General features: G+C 34.3%; 1 protein-coding gene across 1 annotated transcript in view; it reads right to left on the bottom strand.

The window, feature by feature from the left end:
- The window catches only part of SDCCAG8 (SHH signaling and ciliogenesis regulator SDCCAG8), a 107,137-nt gene that overhangs the window by 69,926 nt on the left and 17,998 nt on the right, over positions 1–19,213 (bottom strand). The window contains exons 9-12 of the mRNA XM_085056698.1: positions 17,383–17,521; positions 14,612–14,764; positions 12,163–12,297; positions 9,041–9,157 (exon numbers count right to left, since the gene is read on the bottom strand). Coding sequence (XP_084912824.1) covers positions 9,041–9,157; positions 12,163–12,297; positions 14,612–14,764; positions 17,383–17,521 — 544 coding nt within the window. The remainder of the gene's footprint in view (positions 1–9,040; positions 9,158–12,162; positions 12,298–14,611; positions 14,765–17,382; positions 17,522–19,213) is intronic.

The following is a 19,213-nucleotide window of genomic DNA, read 5'->3' as shown; positions in this document are numbered from 1 at the left end:
CAAGTCTAGTCCATCTTTGGGTCATCACAATATAATCAGGATTTAACAACAGAGAAATTACAGAATCAATGAATCTTCTTCACTGTTCCTGCAGGGAACCTTAGCAGCAGCATTTTTCCCAAACCATGCAGGCTAATTTTTGTGTTACTTCAGTTACCATTTCTTCTATCAGGAAGCTGCAAGCAGTTCTGTAGCTGCTACCCAGGCCCCAGTGTAATTGTAGGGACAGAAGCAGAAACAAACCACCAGCTAAAGTATTTTGCTGACAGCTCTGTTTCTCATGCAGTGTTAATTTGATCCCCCAGTGCCTATCACCTGTGATACAGCTTTTTACCACACGATCAGAAAGTTATTTCTTCAAGGTACTTAACTTTTCAATGTATGTGAGAGACAAGAGATGGAGCACAGAACTGCAAAAAGACAGATGACAATCTTGCATTTAAGAAAATCTGAAACAGATTTTCAGTATAACAAGGAACAGAATTATCATAATGTATACGTACAACAAGACTACATTAAGGTTAGAACAGGCAACTTCTGGTGCTTAACTCTACAACTTTAATGTTCTTATTACTTCTGCACATAATTTCAAAAGTACTATTAAATATGTCTTGTTCTGCAGTTGCACAAACTCCCAGGAATATCAACAGGCACTTTGCCATGGAAAGATGGCAGGCTAAACCTCAGCAGGAGAAACATGGTTATTAGTAAGCTTGAAACACACTAGCACCATCCTGTATCCATATTCAGTTCAGTTACACAAAAGAAGTTTTACTTAAACAAAAATGCAGCATTGGTGAAGTATCCCTGCAGTAAAATTTTATTCTAAATCAATTATTCTTTTTTCAGTATTACCACCAATGACCTTTTATATTTTAAGTTTTCCACTTTGGAGCATATAGGACCCTTCTGTATCTTTTATTGAAGCACTTAAGTGTTTCACTCCTCATTCATTAGTTTGGGATGCATTTAAAAATTATCATCAGATTTTCACAACGCATTTTTAGGGGAACACACTGGAGATGTTCATTCAGAGGCATAAATGCAACTTACTGGAAAACATAAAAGATGTTTTCTCAAACACTGAATCAATCCTCAAATATCCTCTTCATAATCTGACATTATCTTCACCTAAAAATACTTAGGCATGTTGCTTTTTAATCAACTAGGCATCTCTATCACTGAAAAATCTGATTAAATGAAATAATAATTTTATTCAAAACAAGTCAAGTTAAAGATTAAAATAATTATTTCTTTTCATAATGATGCTGATTCTATTGTATGCAAAAAATACAACATTAAACTTCAAACTAGCAGATGTTTTTCATAGAGTTTTGCATAACAGCAAACTGACAAAAAAGACATACTTTTTTTTAACAAATGAGAATGATTAAGTGGTGATAAAAGAACTCATATTCTGAAGAAAATGCAAAAAATTACTTTAGAACACTTTTAAAAAAAGGAAAAATAAACTAAGCCCAAATAAATTCTTAAGTGATTTATGACATTCACTGTTGTCCCAGTACATTCATACATGAGGTAAAAAAATACAGTGTATAACCTAAAAAGTAAATTCTGCACTGACTGTATCATTGCCCAAATACTGCAGTAAAGTAATTCTGGAGAGGAAAATATTCATGTGAATTTACAATACATTTTTTTTTGTTTCATACTTCATTTGCCACCCTTATTAAAAGATTAAAGGGGCATAAAATAGAACCAAAAATAGAAGAAAAAATCTAAAGCAATAAAAAGTGAAATATAATCACTGTGGTGGTTGTTATTTGAAAGTACATCCCCAAAAGGCAATCAACATCTATAAGAACATATACATTTCAAATTAATACACTTCTGCAGGCCATGATGCTCATGAGCTTAGCTTCATTTACTGAAGTAGCCTCCAAAGCAGTGAAACCAGTGATTGTGCACAGGAGCAAGCCTTTCAAAGAGGTGCCCCCAGTATGGCCTTGCACATTCATTTAGATATCATAGGTACCAGTGACAAGAAATTTTTGCACTATTTAACACTGATCTCAATCCATGTTGCCTTCCATACCTAGTAATATACTAATTAATCAGGGACAGAACTAATGGGATTTATTTATTTATTTATTTTAATTTTAAAAACTCAACAAAACAAGATGGGTTTTGTAGCAAGATTTCAGGTGTTTTACTTGGATTACTATCAGTCGATATGCAGCAGGGGTCATTTGCAGTCATTTCTATCCTAATCCTGATATCAATCAAGCAACTCTAGGTTCGGAGTGGTCTCTAAACCTCAGACCTCCCAGGCATGGCCATCTGACACAGCATATCGCACCTGAAGAACTGTCCAACTTTGTAAAGAGAGTTAGGTCCATCACAAGGTTAACCCCCCTCCCACCCCCCGAAATCCCAGCAATGGTTTTCTACCTTTTGCACTCTACTTGAATTACTGCTGCTTCCCAATCCAATCTGAATGAGAATACAAAGCCCTCAGGAAAGCTACATGTGGTATCAAAGGAGAAACCTCCTTTCTGAAAGTAGATACCTTATAAATCTGTGAGAATATGCAAATAGGTACACAGGGCTTAAAATAGTTCAGAAAAAGACCACCTCTTTCTAAGAGGCTAGTTCACAAAAAACGCAGGACTACTGCAAATTCTACAAATCATTTAGCCTAAAATAGGAGTCTGAAAACCTCTCCTGACAGGAAAGGCAAGTAACCTGAGCAGAAACACAAGAAGTAACTAATAAACACACATGGTTCCTTTGAAAGGTTTTCTCTGTATAGCTGCTGCACAAATCAATTCATCTCCAAAGACCAGAGGGACAAGCAAAGACAGAACCTAGATAAGCAAAGCAGGCTGTGACTTCTTGGATGGCTAATAAACTAACCTGATCTGGTGGGACTCTTGAATTCCTCAGAGACAAATAGTTTTGTGACCCCTTTGTCACTTGTTCTGCAAAGTGTGACAGCACCTGGCAGTACCATGGACCTTGTGAGCTCCCCTAAAATGCAGAGCCTTAAGACAAGAGCTGTCACATAAGCAAAGGTCATGAGCCACAAACCCTCTGCTCCCAAACTGACTGAGAATCAAGAGAGACAGGATCCTGCAGTTTGCTAGAACCATCAGGGGTGCTGGAAGAACTTAATGGTAATAGCATGGAAGGTGGATGCTCTTAGAACAGATTTTAAATCTCACTGAAGCCAATTTGCTACCTGCAGTTGTCAGCTGGAGCAAGAAAAAATTTATGTTGAAAAGCATATATTTATGAGTATGCACATGCAATTTTTAAATTAGGGAATAATCTTAAAGGTCTGTCCTTGTGCAAACTCTTGAAGAGCAACATGGTCCTTGTGGATAAATACCCTGAAATGACAAGAATGAATGGCTGAAACATATTATACAAGGATTTTACTTCATAATTTTCATGAAAATATTTGCTTTTAATTTGCCAAAATATCTGAACTGCAATACTATTCCACGAGCAAAACTTCCAATCCCGTAGAGACTACTACAGTCACATTTTAACAGAGAACACTGCTGTAGTACAGATTAGCTCAGCAGCCACCAGCAGAGATAAGAAAGTGATTTTGTTCACAGTGAAACAAGATGATTTTTTTTTAATGGATTGCCCAAGGGGGAGATGGGGGTACAATGGGGTGGTGCAAAATATGTGGTTCACTTGCTGATAAAAGTTTCCGAAAAGGAAGGATACGTGTAGAAAGAAGGAAGGGGAAGATTACACCTACTTCATTATCGAAAAACAGGAGAGAACAAAACCTGTTCCTTTTATCCTTTCAAACACTATTTAAGACTACTGATGTGAGATTAGTTCTTACTTCTTGGAAAGCATTAAGGAAAAGCTGAAAAGAAAACCTATGCAATAACAACTGACAAGTAATAGGGACTTTTACACTCTTTTTCTTCTGATTGTTGACACAATGACTATTGATAAAACAACCATTTTTTTCTAGTCAGAAAAGAAGAAAAAAACCAAACCAACAGAAACCAAGTATTTATTTAAGTATGCATACCACTGGTGCAAGAGATGTGCAATTCTTTTCCTACTTTGAATAATGTTTAATGCACACAATTTTCTCTTTCCGTATACTGTGGGGTGACATCACTATGGATGACAGAACATGGATCAAGGTTACATGGGCAACTACACCTACGAACAACAAAATTCTGATCCTTTGTTATTCCTCTTAGCAGGCCATATGCTTAGAGGAAGCAGACCAGTAAAGAAAATGCAGACAAGTCAGTATAGAAAAGTCTACTACTGGGAAGCCTAATCCCAAGGATTTTTCTTAAGGAAATAGGATTTAACAAAGGCTGCTCATACCCCTGATCCATGAGGAATGGATGGCTGACAGAGGAAAGCTATGCCAGAGTAGAGCAGCAGCAGCCATATTATAATTGTAATTATCCATTTTTCATATATATTGCAGTACTGTAGGTCAATGTCTTCCTCAAAAATCTTGAGATGAGCTTATTTACTAATTTTCAAATTAATGCATTGAATGCCTAAACCACAAAATTATTCATTAGAGTTCAGTTAAAGATTACCACATTTCCTTAATGCTTTCTTGTCCAAAACCAATTTTAAGATCATTATACTCAAGGTCAGATCAGGTGAGAAAATTTCATGCTAAGAGTTTCAAGCCATCTTCTGAGTTTTGGGGTTTTCCCTCCGCCAAATATTACTCAAGTATATGTTTACTGATTTAATAGAATTTCTTTTCAAAATAGAATTTCCAGAGCATCTTTATAACTAATGAGGAAAGAGAATATCAGATAAAGGATTGTTACAGGTATACACATAATGCATAATACTAACCCATCTTCACCAGTTATTAAAACTTGCAAGTTTCAAAACATCTGGTGATATGCTGAATGTCACAGCTTGTGAAAACTCTAGTATTTTCAAGCCTGACTCAGGAAAGCTTGATATCTATTCATAAAAAGACATCTCAGTGAATCAGGGTCTTTAAAAGTGTTACTGGTCTTGCTTCGGACACTCTGAAGCATTTCCAGGATATATATACCCAAATTCTTGGCCTGAATTATTTTTGATGAAGACAGAGTCAGTAATCTCTCCTCTTATAATGTCTAAATTAGGTTACTCTAAATCACGGATTTATGACAAATGAGATAAACATTCCCAAAATACCCTTTGGCAAAATGCATTTGGACTGCAATTTTGCCAGATTTTTATTTGTCTGCAAAATTGTCAGTCTATAATGTACAGAGGCATCATTTAGGTTCTGTCATACTGCACAAAAATACTTTGGTGTGTAGCTCTTCCTATTCGTATAGGTTGTGCATGTCAGTGAATCTCAACTGCTTTTCATTTGGACTCATGAACTGCCATGCAGGCAACTCTTAAAATCTGAGTTTTACTACAGTGTTTCTGGAGCTTTTAATTCTGTCACCTATAAAGTAGGCAACAGAAGTCTGGAATCCCCCACTTCAAACTCTATCTGCCCAAATTGAAAGACTGTTTTGCAGGTTAAAATTACTAGCTTGGATTTATTTCTACACAAAGTATTTGTCTGATTCCACAGAAACATGATAAAACAAAATTGAAAAGCTGCAGTTAGTTTCTGGAGTTGAATTTAACATGTCCTATTACTTTATTACAAGGATACCACAACTCCCACTGGAGCAATGGTACTGGTAAGAGCTATCTAATAAGGATGATGCCCAAATTGGCTTGGACTGCAAAAAACCAATATTAAAAACTGTTTTCACTTCTACATGCTGAAGATTGCAAGATTTTATAAGCCAAATATAAATTATTTTAGGCAAACAGAAAGCAAATTAATAATGGTGAACTTCATTTATATTTTTATAAGGCAGAACAGAAAAGAGCAAGTGATGTTAATCTGAGGAACAATTTCATAGTGTGTCAGGAGTATGATTTCTGTTAGAAATGCATAAATTATACCATGCAGTGCTTACAAATTAACAAAAAAAGTATTATAAAAGTGAAGCCCTGCTGTGTCAAATATGCCACACAATTTTTGTTCTAATAACAGCAATTTAGGTTAGGGCGTGACTTTTCTCTGATATAGCTGTGCTAGTACAACCCCTAGTGTGGACACAGTTTACTACCATGAAGGCATTACATTCATGTAATTTATAAAGCTTGTTCCTAAGCAGTAAAAGCATTAAGTAATGCACTGTTATTTCAGCACAGCTACATCCACAATGAGAGGGCTGAGAGAGAAAAAGAGAGGGCAGTAGGTTATGCTACTTTACAACATATCGGGCCAGATGAACAGATGTGGTTTTTGTGTAGAGAAACTGTGTGGTACATGTCTTTCCCCCCACCTTCCTCCATAATCCTGATGTTAATCAGGATCATGATGGATGATATTACAAAACAGTTATTCAATTTAAATAGTAACGTTACTCACTGCTTCTTAATTTTTAAGAAATACTCATGTAAAATGTTAATAACAGCTAATTATAACAGATATTGACACGTTGGTATTAGTCCTAGCTGAACAATAAAGACAGGAAAAAAGATATTAGGATAAAAGACAATAAGACCAAGGATATATACTCCCTTAAGGCTTCCTAAATTATATAAATACAATTTTGAATAAGATGTATAAATACCAGCATATGATAAATACCAACCTGCATTTACTTGACATATAGGTAGATGTGTCTGGTGATCCTAAATTGTACATGTGGGGCTTTCTGTCTATTCTGACACACCTGAATAATTTTAAACCCTTTTTAAAAGTCACTACATATTAACTAAAAAATATCTTCAAAACTAAAATTTATCCACAGCGCAATTAAAAACACAATTATACTTCAAGAACCAGTAAACTCATTCTCAATATGTTAAAAGGCAATCCAAAATATGATCCTTTGCTTTTAAAAGAGAAAAACCCAAAATTTAATATAGAATAGCATGAAAATACTCATACATTATTGTCTCTCTACTTAAAAAAAAAAAAAAAAGTATTTATTATGAACAGATGGTGGCCAAGGAAGGTATCAGCTCTGTCTCTTAGCCAGAAGGTCAGGTCATGGCTGAGAGACCAAAGAACAATTATTGTTTGCTATTCAGTGCCATATAAGATAAAATATTTCAGGTTTTCTTTAAATACGAAGATAGGTGCAATTGAGCTGTTTTCATTTTTTGTAAATAAAATAATTTCCAGTGACTATTAACATTTTTTAAAACTTGTTTTAAATATCTCCAGCCAAACAGCAACAACAACAACAACAGAATAAGGCAAAAATGAACTAACACTCTTCTTGAGTTGACTTTGAACGTGATAAATAATTGTAGGACCTATACAGAAATTTTTGGGTTACTGCAGCCACAGCTATAAAACAGCTGTTAGATAGTGAGACTGAGAATTTCAAAATTGCTTGTTTTCCTTTTTTTTTTTGAGGAACCAAAATTCATATTTGAACAATATAATAACATAATTACTGATCTTGATAAGATCTCAATCATCTTGATCTAATTATCTAATAATTTTTGCTCATAAGAACTCTCCCTCTCATCACTTCACTTTGTATCAAATTATTAAACACCACATTTCCATGTATTCAGCCCCACACTGATTAAAATACCAGTATGTCGATACATGAGGTTAAAATATTTTGTTAAATTTTGTAATTTGTTCAAAAGGCAATCCTCAAGCAAGTTGGGGAACAGGGTTTAAAATCCAAGATACTTCCTCAAGTATCTTATTAAACACATCCTGTTTTATTTGTATGCCAAGATTATGCCAACTCTTTTATCTGTGATATCTGTCAAGACACAGACGACAAGCCTGTTTTTTGTTTTTCAGTGTCCTTAGGCCTAAAGGATGCAGGAGTGAAAAAAAAAAGCAAACCTTGAAAAAAAGAATGCTTTAAGACCTCTGCTTTTCTGTGCTGTATGATTTTCTATACATGTTGAAGGGTTATTTCACCTAATAAGCTCCTCCTTTGGATTTTACATATATTTTCATTATAGCTTGAATTAATATTGCTTCCAGACTAAGCTTGTTGTATTAAGTTAATAAATGTACTGTCCTACATGAAGCTTTTGAGAAACTGGTAATTAAAAATTTAATTTTAGAAACACTTCATTTGTCCCCTACATATATTCTTATACAGGGAATGATTTGTTCAGTTGTTTACAAGAAAAATAATTATTCAAAACCTGTTGGATAGGCTGTTCAAATAACAAAAAGCATATTAAAAAAATCATCTTCATCTGCATCTTAAATATCTGTGTATTCAGAAGACTCTTATGTGCAAATCAAAACTTATGAAGGAATACTGAAAGTTTGAAGTCCTAGAGAAAAATGGACAGAACCTCAAGAAAAAGGGCTCTTCAAAAGATGCAGATTACACCTGTCCTAGCTGTTTGCCAAGTATGTTGCAGGTTACTCTAATAATCGTTCTAACTGCATGGGATGTTTTCTCACAGGCTACCTGTAAGGCATATACTGGTTTTTGTATTATTATAAAACCCAGTTTTAGATAAGCAACAGTTAATCCCAAGTGGAATTTTTCTATAGTTTTTTTTCCAGAAGGTTACTTTTGGTTTGGCTTTGTTTGTTTAAACTTTTCTATGAATCTCAGCATTCATTAACCCTGAATCTTTAAAGAAATTGGAAGATAAATTATTTTAATTTTTAGTATCATTAGGTTATGCTTAGAGTCTTTAATATTCTGTGAGGCTGCATGTATAAGTAATTATGTGTGGATTTATCAGTGAGAAAAAGTGTATAAACACATGTATACAGTACATAGAATTTAAGTAGCTTGTATGAATAATATGATAGAGTAATTCTATATGAAAGCATGGAATGGGTGATGCGCAAAACTGAACATACCAGGGCTGAAAACAAGATTAAGATAACCAAGAGGTATTTATTTAGCAGTAAAAGCTGGCTTTTTGCCATTAATTTAGAAACCATTTAACAGTAATAAATGACCACTATTAGAAAAATGAATCATTCCAGCTTCTGAAAAAACCCTACTTAGGCTACTAATAACTGCAAAGTTATAGCAGTATTATCTCTTACCTGGTCCTTAATTTCAAGCTCCCTTATAGTTTTTGTTCTGTACTCTCTGAGCTCCTTTTCTGCCTCATCCTTCTTCATTTTGGTTTGATTCAACTGATAGCGCATTTCTCCACACACCTGTTAGATTACACAGACAACATGATCTGTAGCTTCAAGAATCCATAGCCCAGGGTTTGCAATTAAATCTTTTGGTGCCCTCTACAGGTCACTGCTGAAATGCAGCATATTTTTAATTTACAGATCTTTTAGGTCTACAAATGGCAAATGTTTTTACATAGAAAGGTAGATTTGACTTCTATATATAGTCATTAACTCTGAAATATGCAGTACCTTCTAGATTCAAATATATTTGTATCAAGATTTTTCTAAGTATAAATACTTATGTTGTAAATATGTATCACTAAATACAGTTAAATGACAGTTGCTGGTTTTATATTCTTCTCTCATTCTCTGTAAAATCCCAAGAAAGTCTATGTCAACACTTTCAAAACCTAAAAGTAAAGCATCTATCACACTCCTAAATAAAGGTGTATTTTCTTAACTTGCCAATTTTACACTGTAAAGAAATAAATTGCTTAAATGTTAACACAGTATTTTTCAAAGTTTGATCAGAGCATTACAAACTTTTTGCAAACTGAAGATAAATTCTTTCTAATATAATGTCTAATTGAAATAGATACATGGTCCAGAAGAAATGGGTCAAAGCAACATTTCAAGAAATCCCTTCTACACAGGACAATTATTCTCTGCTGTTGGAGTGTTTGTTATATTACCCACTCAATCCTTTCCACCTGGCAGCTCAACTTCAGAGAATCTGTGAAGGGGTTAGGAGAAAGTGAAAGAAATTATAAAAAACCAGAAGATCACCAATCACTTCCACATAACTTTACTGCTGTGCAGGGTTGTTATTCTTCCATTTCTCAATCTAAGCTGTCCTCTTTTTGTCGTTATCGTGTGCCATCACCTCCAATTTGTGCCTGTTCATTTCACCTTAATTAACCAACCAAATACATGCACATTCCTTACTGAGAATGCAAATGTGTTTACTCACAGCTCCTCTCAGTCAACTTTCTTTCTAACTCACTCTACTTTCCTGACTTGCTTACACTGTTCCAGCACTTGCTCCTTAAATGTACACCCTTTTAATTTGCTGCTACAATTCTCTGTGCTTCTCAAAAACATTCTCACATATTCTACAACCCAAATTAATTTCTGTTTTTCCGTCTTAGACTTCTTCTCATTTGCACTTTTGTTTTTCTCCTTCTCCTTAAAAAAAAAAGGTAGGGAAAAAGTAAATATGCATACTGAAATGAAATCACTCTAGGAAAAAACTAAACCAACTGTCATAACTTTTAGGAAGTAGAATCACTTATAAATTCAAAGGGCAGCTTGTGAATTTAGCCATTGCAAATAATGCAAAGCAGCAAATGCTCTGAAGAATTGCAAAGTTCTAAAGCATTTTTTAAACACTAAAATATTATATGCAACTAAAACAATCTTGAGATGCAACTGTATAGCTTGCAAACCCTGGATTTCAACCTCCTCCCTTTATCTGAAGGATGTAACAAAATGCAAAATGTCACTTCCTCCAAGTGAAATTAAAAAAATACAGCAATCCTTGCCTTCAGCTCCTCCATACACTGTACAAAGGGAATAACACAGAAGAATCAGCAGATGGTGCTGTCCTAATAATGGATTTTTCAGTCTCCTCAGGAATGAAGGAAATAGATCCTCACTCCATATTTTCTTCCCCTGACTTCTGGTGCATGAAGAAAAACAATATTTCAGATAAAACTCAAAACAAAAGTGTTGCTATTTGCTGTTTTTAATAATGGCAAACTGAGTTTGGAAACAAGGAGTCAGATTCACAAGCAAAGATGTCACATAACCAATGAAAATGTCAGGGTGACACATATAATCCTGTCAGATCAACAGTCCCTCCAGAATTTTTGAGACTTCTCAGTTTAGTACAAGGATATAAATGAAGTTTTCCAATCTCTCAGGACAGTGCAAGTAAAACACAGCATAGACTACTGCAAGGTGACCACCTATTCAACTTCGTATTAACATTAACTGAAGCAGGGAATGGAACCACAGTACCATCTCCTGAGAGATAACTTCAAATTGGTAGAGTAAAAAAATTGTTCTTTTCAGACCAATGAATATATGTACCTACTGCCTCCTTCACCACCTCATCACCCCTGTGAGTGGTCCTAGTCATCTGTGAACCCAGCCTGAAAGACCAAAAATGTGCTTCAGAATTGGTAAATCAAACCATTCTGACGTTCTTAAAATACTCATTTGTCTTTCAGTTAAAATGAAATTAAAGTTTCTAGCAAGTTGGGATGACCTTTTGCTGTGAATTTTCTGCAATACTTTCACGTATTTCTATCAGCCCAGGCAGCATGGCAACAGAAACTGTTGAAAACCTCTCCAGAAATCTCTTGTGGCCCAAAGAATAAATTGCACCTCAAATCCTTGCAATTAACAACTGGGAAGGTAGGATGTGCCCTAGGATTACTGGTAAGAAATAGAGACATTTCAAGAGGCTGTAACAAATATTTTTTTCTTTTTCATGTTATGACCCACATTAAGGCTCTAATCACTTGAGAAACAGGCAAAAGAAAGCACCAAGAGTGATACAACTTCACTAGATGCCCGTTAAGCTATAATTCTTATAAGATCTCTGTGTAAGAGGGATATTATCAATAGTATTGAATTAAGCAGTATACTACATACAAAGTCTAAAGGAAAGTACTCAAGGAACAGTGATTTGATGTAGCTCCCTTTATTTCAGTGCTAAAATAGCCATTAAGGATGCTGTTGAATTCTGTGTTGTCTCGCTCAGACCAAATACAATTCTTACTGAAACACTGGAACAGAGTTTTAAACAGTGACCTGCATAGGCTGCAAAGTAGAAAAGTTAGCTTCTGCATGACAAAGTGACTTGGCAGGCTGAAACAATTGGGATAGTTGCACTGCCTCTGGGTTATTGAGATGAAATCTAGAGTTACCACACATTTCTTACCAAAAGAGAAGAAAATGGAGAAGGTAAAAATTTTCTTTTCAGGTCACAATGATAAGGAAAACCAAATTCAATAGTCATTTATAATTGTGCTTACCTTATTCATCTCCATTTCATGAGATGCAAGCTGTTGCTGTGATTCTTCTAACTGGTTAACTAGAGAATTCTTTTCCCTCTTCATTTTCTCTACTTGAGCTTCCAAAACAGCCACACCCTCAGACAAGGCTTTCACCTGCAAAAGGTCCAAGACCACTATAATGATGCAATTTGACCAACAAGAGATCAAACTCTAGTGGAACTTTCTCTGCAAAATCAACTGTATGTAGGCAAAAATACATAACATTAAAAATATAATAAAAAGCCAAGCATGTACAATAAAAATATATATTATTAATAATAGAACAGAATATGGCTACATTATTTTATTAATGTGTTTGCAAGTTTAAATTAATTTATCACACTTGTTTATTTGAAATTTTCATCAACTGCACTAGTCTCCAGGACTTGTTAGTATGGACAAGGTGTCAGAAGCAGCTGGCTACATTAGATTTGCAACTATAAGAGTACTATTTAACAACTTTTTATCCATCCTTATGTAGATTGATTCAAACAAAATCATGTTCCCCCAGCTAAAGAAAACTGCTGCTGCAACTGCAGATCCTAAATTAATTTTGAAGCTCAGGAAACATTTCAACACTATAGATCAAAGCATACTGTTGTGCAAAACTCATATAGAAATAGTATATTAAAAATGCTAATGTAATTCAGATGAAATTTTGCTGAATGATTAAAAAATGTAACAATAAAACAGAGATGTGAACCTTCAGCTATTTAGCCCTGAAGCTTACTAATATAAGTGGAAATAATGGTGTCTGACAGTTCTAGGTTAACTTTCAGAAATTCAAAGCCAAACCTAGAGGATTATATATTCATAACTATTTTTCACTTCTTATACATCCACCTGATTTATGTATCATGCCAATTCTCCCCTTCAAACAAACCATTTCATAAAGTAAGCAATAAAATATTAGTATGAACGGTGACTTGATGAACAGTATACCATTTCTCCCACCTCATAATCCTAAAAGTACTTAATCATATCTAGGCGTAAATCATTAATATAGATAATAATTTTCTACAAAGTCATCCCAGATCTTTAATTACCGAGAGTGACATCATCATAGTGTCACTATACGTTGTTTAATGTATATGCAGGATTTAAAAAAAAGACTACAACTACTCAAGGTGGCAATCAGTTTCAGTAAAACACATCTCAGTGGGTGATGAAATACAAAGTAATGTGATAACAAGGAATGAAATATTCTACCAAAAAAAGTGTGAAATGCTTGTCTAATAGGCTGTATTTTGGAGTGAATACATTTCTTTAAAGCAACTCTGTAACAAAACAACTAACTTCATAAAAGTGATAACTTCTAATACATAACAAGGAGGGAAACAAGAAATTACTTAATAATGTCTCAATGTCTCCACTGTAAGGTTGTTTTTTTTTTTAATTTCAGTTTCCCTGGCAACAGACCACTGATGATCAGTTCACTTACTTAGATATCACTTAGTTCCTATCACTGTGCTTAATTCCTGTTTTTAGATCTGGAACTGGAGTCAAAGGGTTTTTTTAAACACACTTAAATGGTTTGTCTTGATCAGTCTGTGCTCTCCAGATTTTTAGAAATAAACCATACAACTTAAAAAGGGTCCCAAAATGTAGAAAAAAGTCTACAGTCAGGAGATGAATTCACTCTATTGTTTCCAAACCTTGACCAGAAATTGGTTGAAGAGGTTGCAGATTAAACAAGCAGGAAAGCCACTAATGCATGAAGTATTTATCTCTCTACATTTCTTCCCACTTCAATCACCTTAGAAATGCCTCCTCATTCATGTCTCACAGGCTTACTGCTGTTAGCATGAGCTCTGTAGACTCCATTGGGCAGAAAACCCTTATCTTTTATACTCAAATTACATCAGCATCTAGAATTCTGAAACAAGGTTATCAAGACTATCACAATGGTTGCAGCATAAATGATGAGACAGATTCTGTCTCAGAGAGTTTATAAACATTAGTAAAAGTGAGAAAAGAGATTCCAACACATTTCTGCAGGTGGCAAAACTAAGCATATGATAAGATCACTTTGAAATTATCATATGGTAACATTAATGTATATATGAGATCAAAGTAGCAAAGAATCCTAAATTTGACATGTGCTAACTTCTGAATGCTTGCCTTGGCAAACTAACTAATAATTTTTATAAAAGAGCTAGGTACAAACATTGCATCATATATTACTTAACCCTTTCTTATTTTGACCAAGTGCATTAAAAATATTATGTAAACTAAAATAATAGCATAAAACCCAGTTATTCAAACTCAGAGGATCACTTATCTACCACTGCTTCAAAGAAATGGTAGAAGTGACTCACTGAGCTCTCAAATGCAAATTTAAAAATGAAAGACAAGCAAAGTTTAAAGAGGATGCTAGAGAATTACTCATTGTAATACACATACAAAAAAAAAAATAACCAACTCATACCATTGCTGCCAGGTCCTCCCTTTCCTTCTTCATTTCTTGCCGCAGTACTTCTTTTTCATCAGCCTTCTTATTTAGCTGGGCAGCCAACTCCTTTTCAAGACTATTCTTCTGCCGTTCCATCTCACTTTTCAGTTGCTCATAGTGGACTAGAGCCTAAAAAACCCCAGTTTTCTTATGTGAAAAAAACCTAACATTTTTAAACAAACAGGGTGTTTATCTAATACCTTCAAAGAAACCAATTTGCTATTAGAAAGGACATATTTTTATTTTTATTCAGTTATTATGATGTTTAAACATACCCTACTGTGTTAACATCTAGAATATGCCTAACAAAATGAAAACAGATGTGTATGTTTGTATATATATACATGTCTTACTATAACTGAGAAATTTAATTGCTTTTAGGAGTCAAGGCAAAGATGGGAGCATTTTTCCAAGTGTATTTTCCAAATAAGTAGCTGTTCTTCTAAAACTACGATTATTTGCCTTGCATTTAAAATTTTGAAATCCTGAATGCACATCACGAGAGTCAGCCTCCAGCATTTGACTCCTTGAAAATACAGTGGTTACTGTCTAACTGCAGAACTAAAGAAAAAATTAGTAAAACGTATGCACTTCCACTTATTCTCCTCCTGAAGTGAATTACTGAGTGCAGAATGCTAAGAAACCTGAAAGCAGTCAGTAAAGATAGAAAAGTTTTAAAAATGGTTTAAGTTTCAGGTTTGTCAAAAATTACTTCTACTGAAAACCTCCTAAAGGTACTGTTTAACTTCAGGTGCTAAAACACAGGGTATAGATGTGTTTTCTATCAAAAAAGAAGAAACATAAGTTCAAGAACACTCTCAAAACACTACCGTCTAAAAGAACCATGGAAAAAAGAAGCTATTTATCCATTTATGCTGCTTTATCTTTGCCAAAGTGTAGAATTTGAGCATCATGTCTGTTAAAATCAGGAATACACTACTCCATTACAAGTAAATCCAAGTATTCAAAGCACCCTAAAGGGAGCAATGCTAGCCCACGAGTAAACTAGGTTTCATTTCAACATTTCATTGACACCCAGCATATCTTGTTTTAAAGAAGCTAGAATAACATTTAGGAGTTCTAACATATTACCATTTATTTTCAAATTAATTTTTTTAACTGCTTCTTTTTCTTTTACTCAAAGCAAATCCCATGTGTTCAATTTTCTTGGCGTTGCACTGTTCATGAGGGGAGCAAGTTAAACTATGTTTTTTTTAGAGAATGCTCTAACAGTCTCCATTAGTTTTATGGCAATTTTGTGGGACCCTCTGCAGGGTCCCTTTCCTATCACAAGTCTACCATGGTGAGAGAATCCCTCTGTTATGGCATTGAATCCTTTTCTGTAAGAAAGAATCATCAATATCAGCAAACAACTGCCAGCATAAAACTGCTGTAGCTTGGTAGACATCTAAACCAATGTAACTCTAGAAAAAAGTAGTTGCATTAGTTGCATTTCAAGAAGAAATGTGTGTTTTGTTAGCTCCACTGTTCTGACTACACAATGAGCAGTTCAAACAATTCTTCTTTTAATGCATTTGTGTTGAAAATACATATCCTGATTTGCTTCAACGATGTAAACCTAACCATAAAAGACCTCCTCCCTGCTCTATGCAATAAGCAAGAGGCCACAAACTACAGAGACAACCAAAAGACAAGAAGAAATGATGGTTTTAAATTATAAGCACCTGAAGTTAGACTTTGGGTCAACAGGCTAATGAAATTCCAATTACAGCATTTGGAAGCTTAATGTGTTAACTTCTCACTTTTCTTATGTGGGTTGTTCTATTGGATTCCATACTGGTTATCAAGAAGAAACAGCACTTAAGAGTAGGATAGGACTGGGAAAAAAAAGGAGGGTTTGTATTTACCAAGAGGTGCATGTAAAAAGGCTAAATTAATGCAGTACAATTAAAAATTCTTCCTGCTCCTTCATATTAAAACAGTCTTGGAGCATGAAAAAAACCCCAGACTGCTATTCAGCCTTGTAGACAATCAGGTGGCACTTCACAAAACCCTACAAGCACACACTGTTCTTTTACAGCACTGGATAAACAATACCAATTTGATCAATAGAACAATTATATCAATCTTGTTTGCCTTTAATTGAAAAAAATCAAACCAAAGGAACCCTCTCTCAATACCATAGTAATTCACCAATAGTACAGTAGATGTCACTAACTATCAAGGAAATAATTTAGGTCAATTTAGGTTGATTGTGTATAGAGCTAGGGCTAACACAAGCATGAGATCAAAACTGGTTTTGTCATTATTATTTACATAACACCAAAAGCTTCCTGCAGGTAGCATAAGACAAGACTTCTCATCTTCAAAGAGCTCTGATAGTTAATAAGTTCTTGCCCTGCTCTCATCTGAGGCAAAAAAGATTTGTTTGTAAGCATTTTAACTATTCTTTCCAGAGTAGGTCAGAAATGCGATGTGAAAATTATCCTCTTACATGTCATGAATGCTTTTGAAAACTCTACAACTCAATTTATATTACCTAGCAGTGAAACTACATCACAATTAAAAAATGCAACACTACTTACTGTATTTGTGAGAATTTAAGAACTCAAATACTGGGGTCATGTTACTGCTCAGAAACAGTCACACAGTACAGTTGTTTTAAATCTACATCATATCAATATATGACAGAGGTCTTATGAATGTATTCTCTCACTAGCATGAAAACTAACTAATATTTGCATTAGATCTCAACACTAAAAAGCTCTATTTCTTCATTTATTTACCGTTGTTTTTTCAAAATTGGCCTCTTCTGCCATTTGCACAGCATGTTCAACTTGCTTGCAAGCATTAACTTCTCTTTTCTGCAACTCTTTTATGTTTTGTCTCGCTGAAACAAGGGCATCCATCAAGTCATCTTTTTCTCTGCATATAAAAAAACAACCCAGATACTTCTATATCTTTTTGTCAGAGAAAAAACCTCAGACAACAGGTGTACCAAATATAAAATATTAACAGATAAAAGATGTAAGGGTGGTAAGCAAAGCAAGAGTAAAACTCATAAGTGAAAGACAGCATACTGCAAGCTTGGCAGATATTGAAAATATCATTTGCTTGATGACCAGCCCTTCATTTCAGAAGGATGGACCTTTAAAGAAATGGCCAGTAATGAGAGCAGATCTCAAGTCATTAATGTACTGAAGCCAAACACATTCTGTTAACAAAAAAAAAAGAAAAAAAAAAGAAAGGTGGTGTGGAATTACACTGTCATTAAATATAAAAGAAGAAAAAAATAATAGACGGAATAAAAGGAAGGGTTAGGTTCAACAAGTAATCACCAAGTACATATACATCAAATGAAAATCTATATCCATTTGCTGCAAATTGCAACTAAGCCAAAAAATAAGACATTTGGATTCTACAACTCTTCTGAACTTTTGTTAACTAAGACAATAAGATCTGTACTAAATGATGAAGCAGAGTTGGTAAAACTGTAATACTTAACTTCACCTTTTCATTATTTTGATATGTTAAAAGCTTTTAAATTTAGTTTAATTGTCTGTGGTTTAGCTGCTGCTAGAGATTCTGTCTGAAACCGTTGCGTTCTTAATGTTGTGTGAAATAATAAGACAATTTTATGTATTTACCAGAGAACTAGCAGTCCTACTTTGAAATTTAATTTCATTTTTGAATTGGACAACATTCCTATGAAAATTCCTACTGAAATATTCATTTTTAATACATTGCATCACAAATGGAGGTAGCTTTTTGATTTGTTTTAAACCTCCAAATGACATAACAGTGTAAGACAGATGAAGAGGTTAGTTCAAATCTTTTATTTCAAGCTGCACTATAAGAGGACAAGGATGTACTGATTAAGTTTGTTCATATTTTCCAACATCTGTGACAAATAATACTTTTGTTACAAAAGCAGATTTTGAAACATTACTTTTCAGCAATGGAACTTTCCGAGAAAATTCTTGGACTTCATAATAGAAAAACCCATAAATCCATTATTACCAGCAAGTGGAAAGGGAGAGGTTTTTTTGAAGATGATTGACTGGCAGAAATCCTTAAGAAAAAAAATTTAATGCTGTTGGAGTTTCTGCATTACTTATATTCAGCCAGTATATCTGAGGTTTTTAAAATTATTTAAATAAAAGCTAGAAATAAATTTAAGAAAAAAGTTTCCAGCAAATAATTTCATTTATTTTTATCCAATGTAACTTCTTTTCCTTATCTTATTGTAGTCAGGGAGGAACTACTACAGGTGTTTGGGGTAGGAAATGTATCCTACCCCAAGCACCTGACCTATTGTTGACATATCTGAAAAGTTCCCCACATGTAAGGAGAATAAAGTGGAGCCAGAAAAACTTTCAGCAGCAGAAACATAATGAATTTTTGCAAGAAATAATCAGTCAAAATACATGGACTTGTACAGTATTTGTGGTGACAGAATAAAGACTTGTTTGAAAAAAAGTGCAGGAAACAGACTGTAAACAGTCTCATAATCTGGTCAGCCCAAAGTATCATAATTACATGATAACAACTAATATTCTTTCCCACTTGAAATAAGCAGCAAAGCTATGGTGGATTTCAAAGTGGTTGGGACTATAT

This window comes from Lichenostomus cassidix, chromosome 3, assembly GCF_008360975.1.
Source record: "Lichenostomus cassidix isolate B80296 chromosome 3, HeHo_3.0, whole genome shotgun sequence".
Classification (NCBI taxonomy): domain Eukaryota; kingdom Metazoa; phylum Chordata; class Aves; order Passeriformes; family Meliphagidae; genus Lichenostomus; species Lichenostomus cassidix.
Note: the sequence above shows the minus strand (reverse complement) of the source record. Positions and strands in the feature narration are given on the sequence as shown.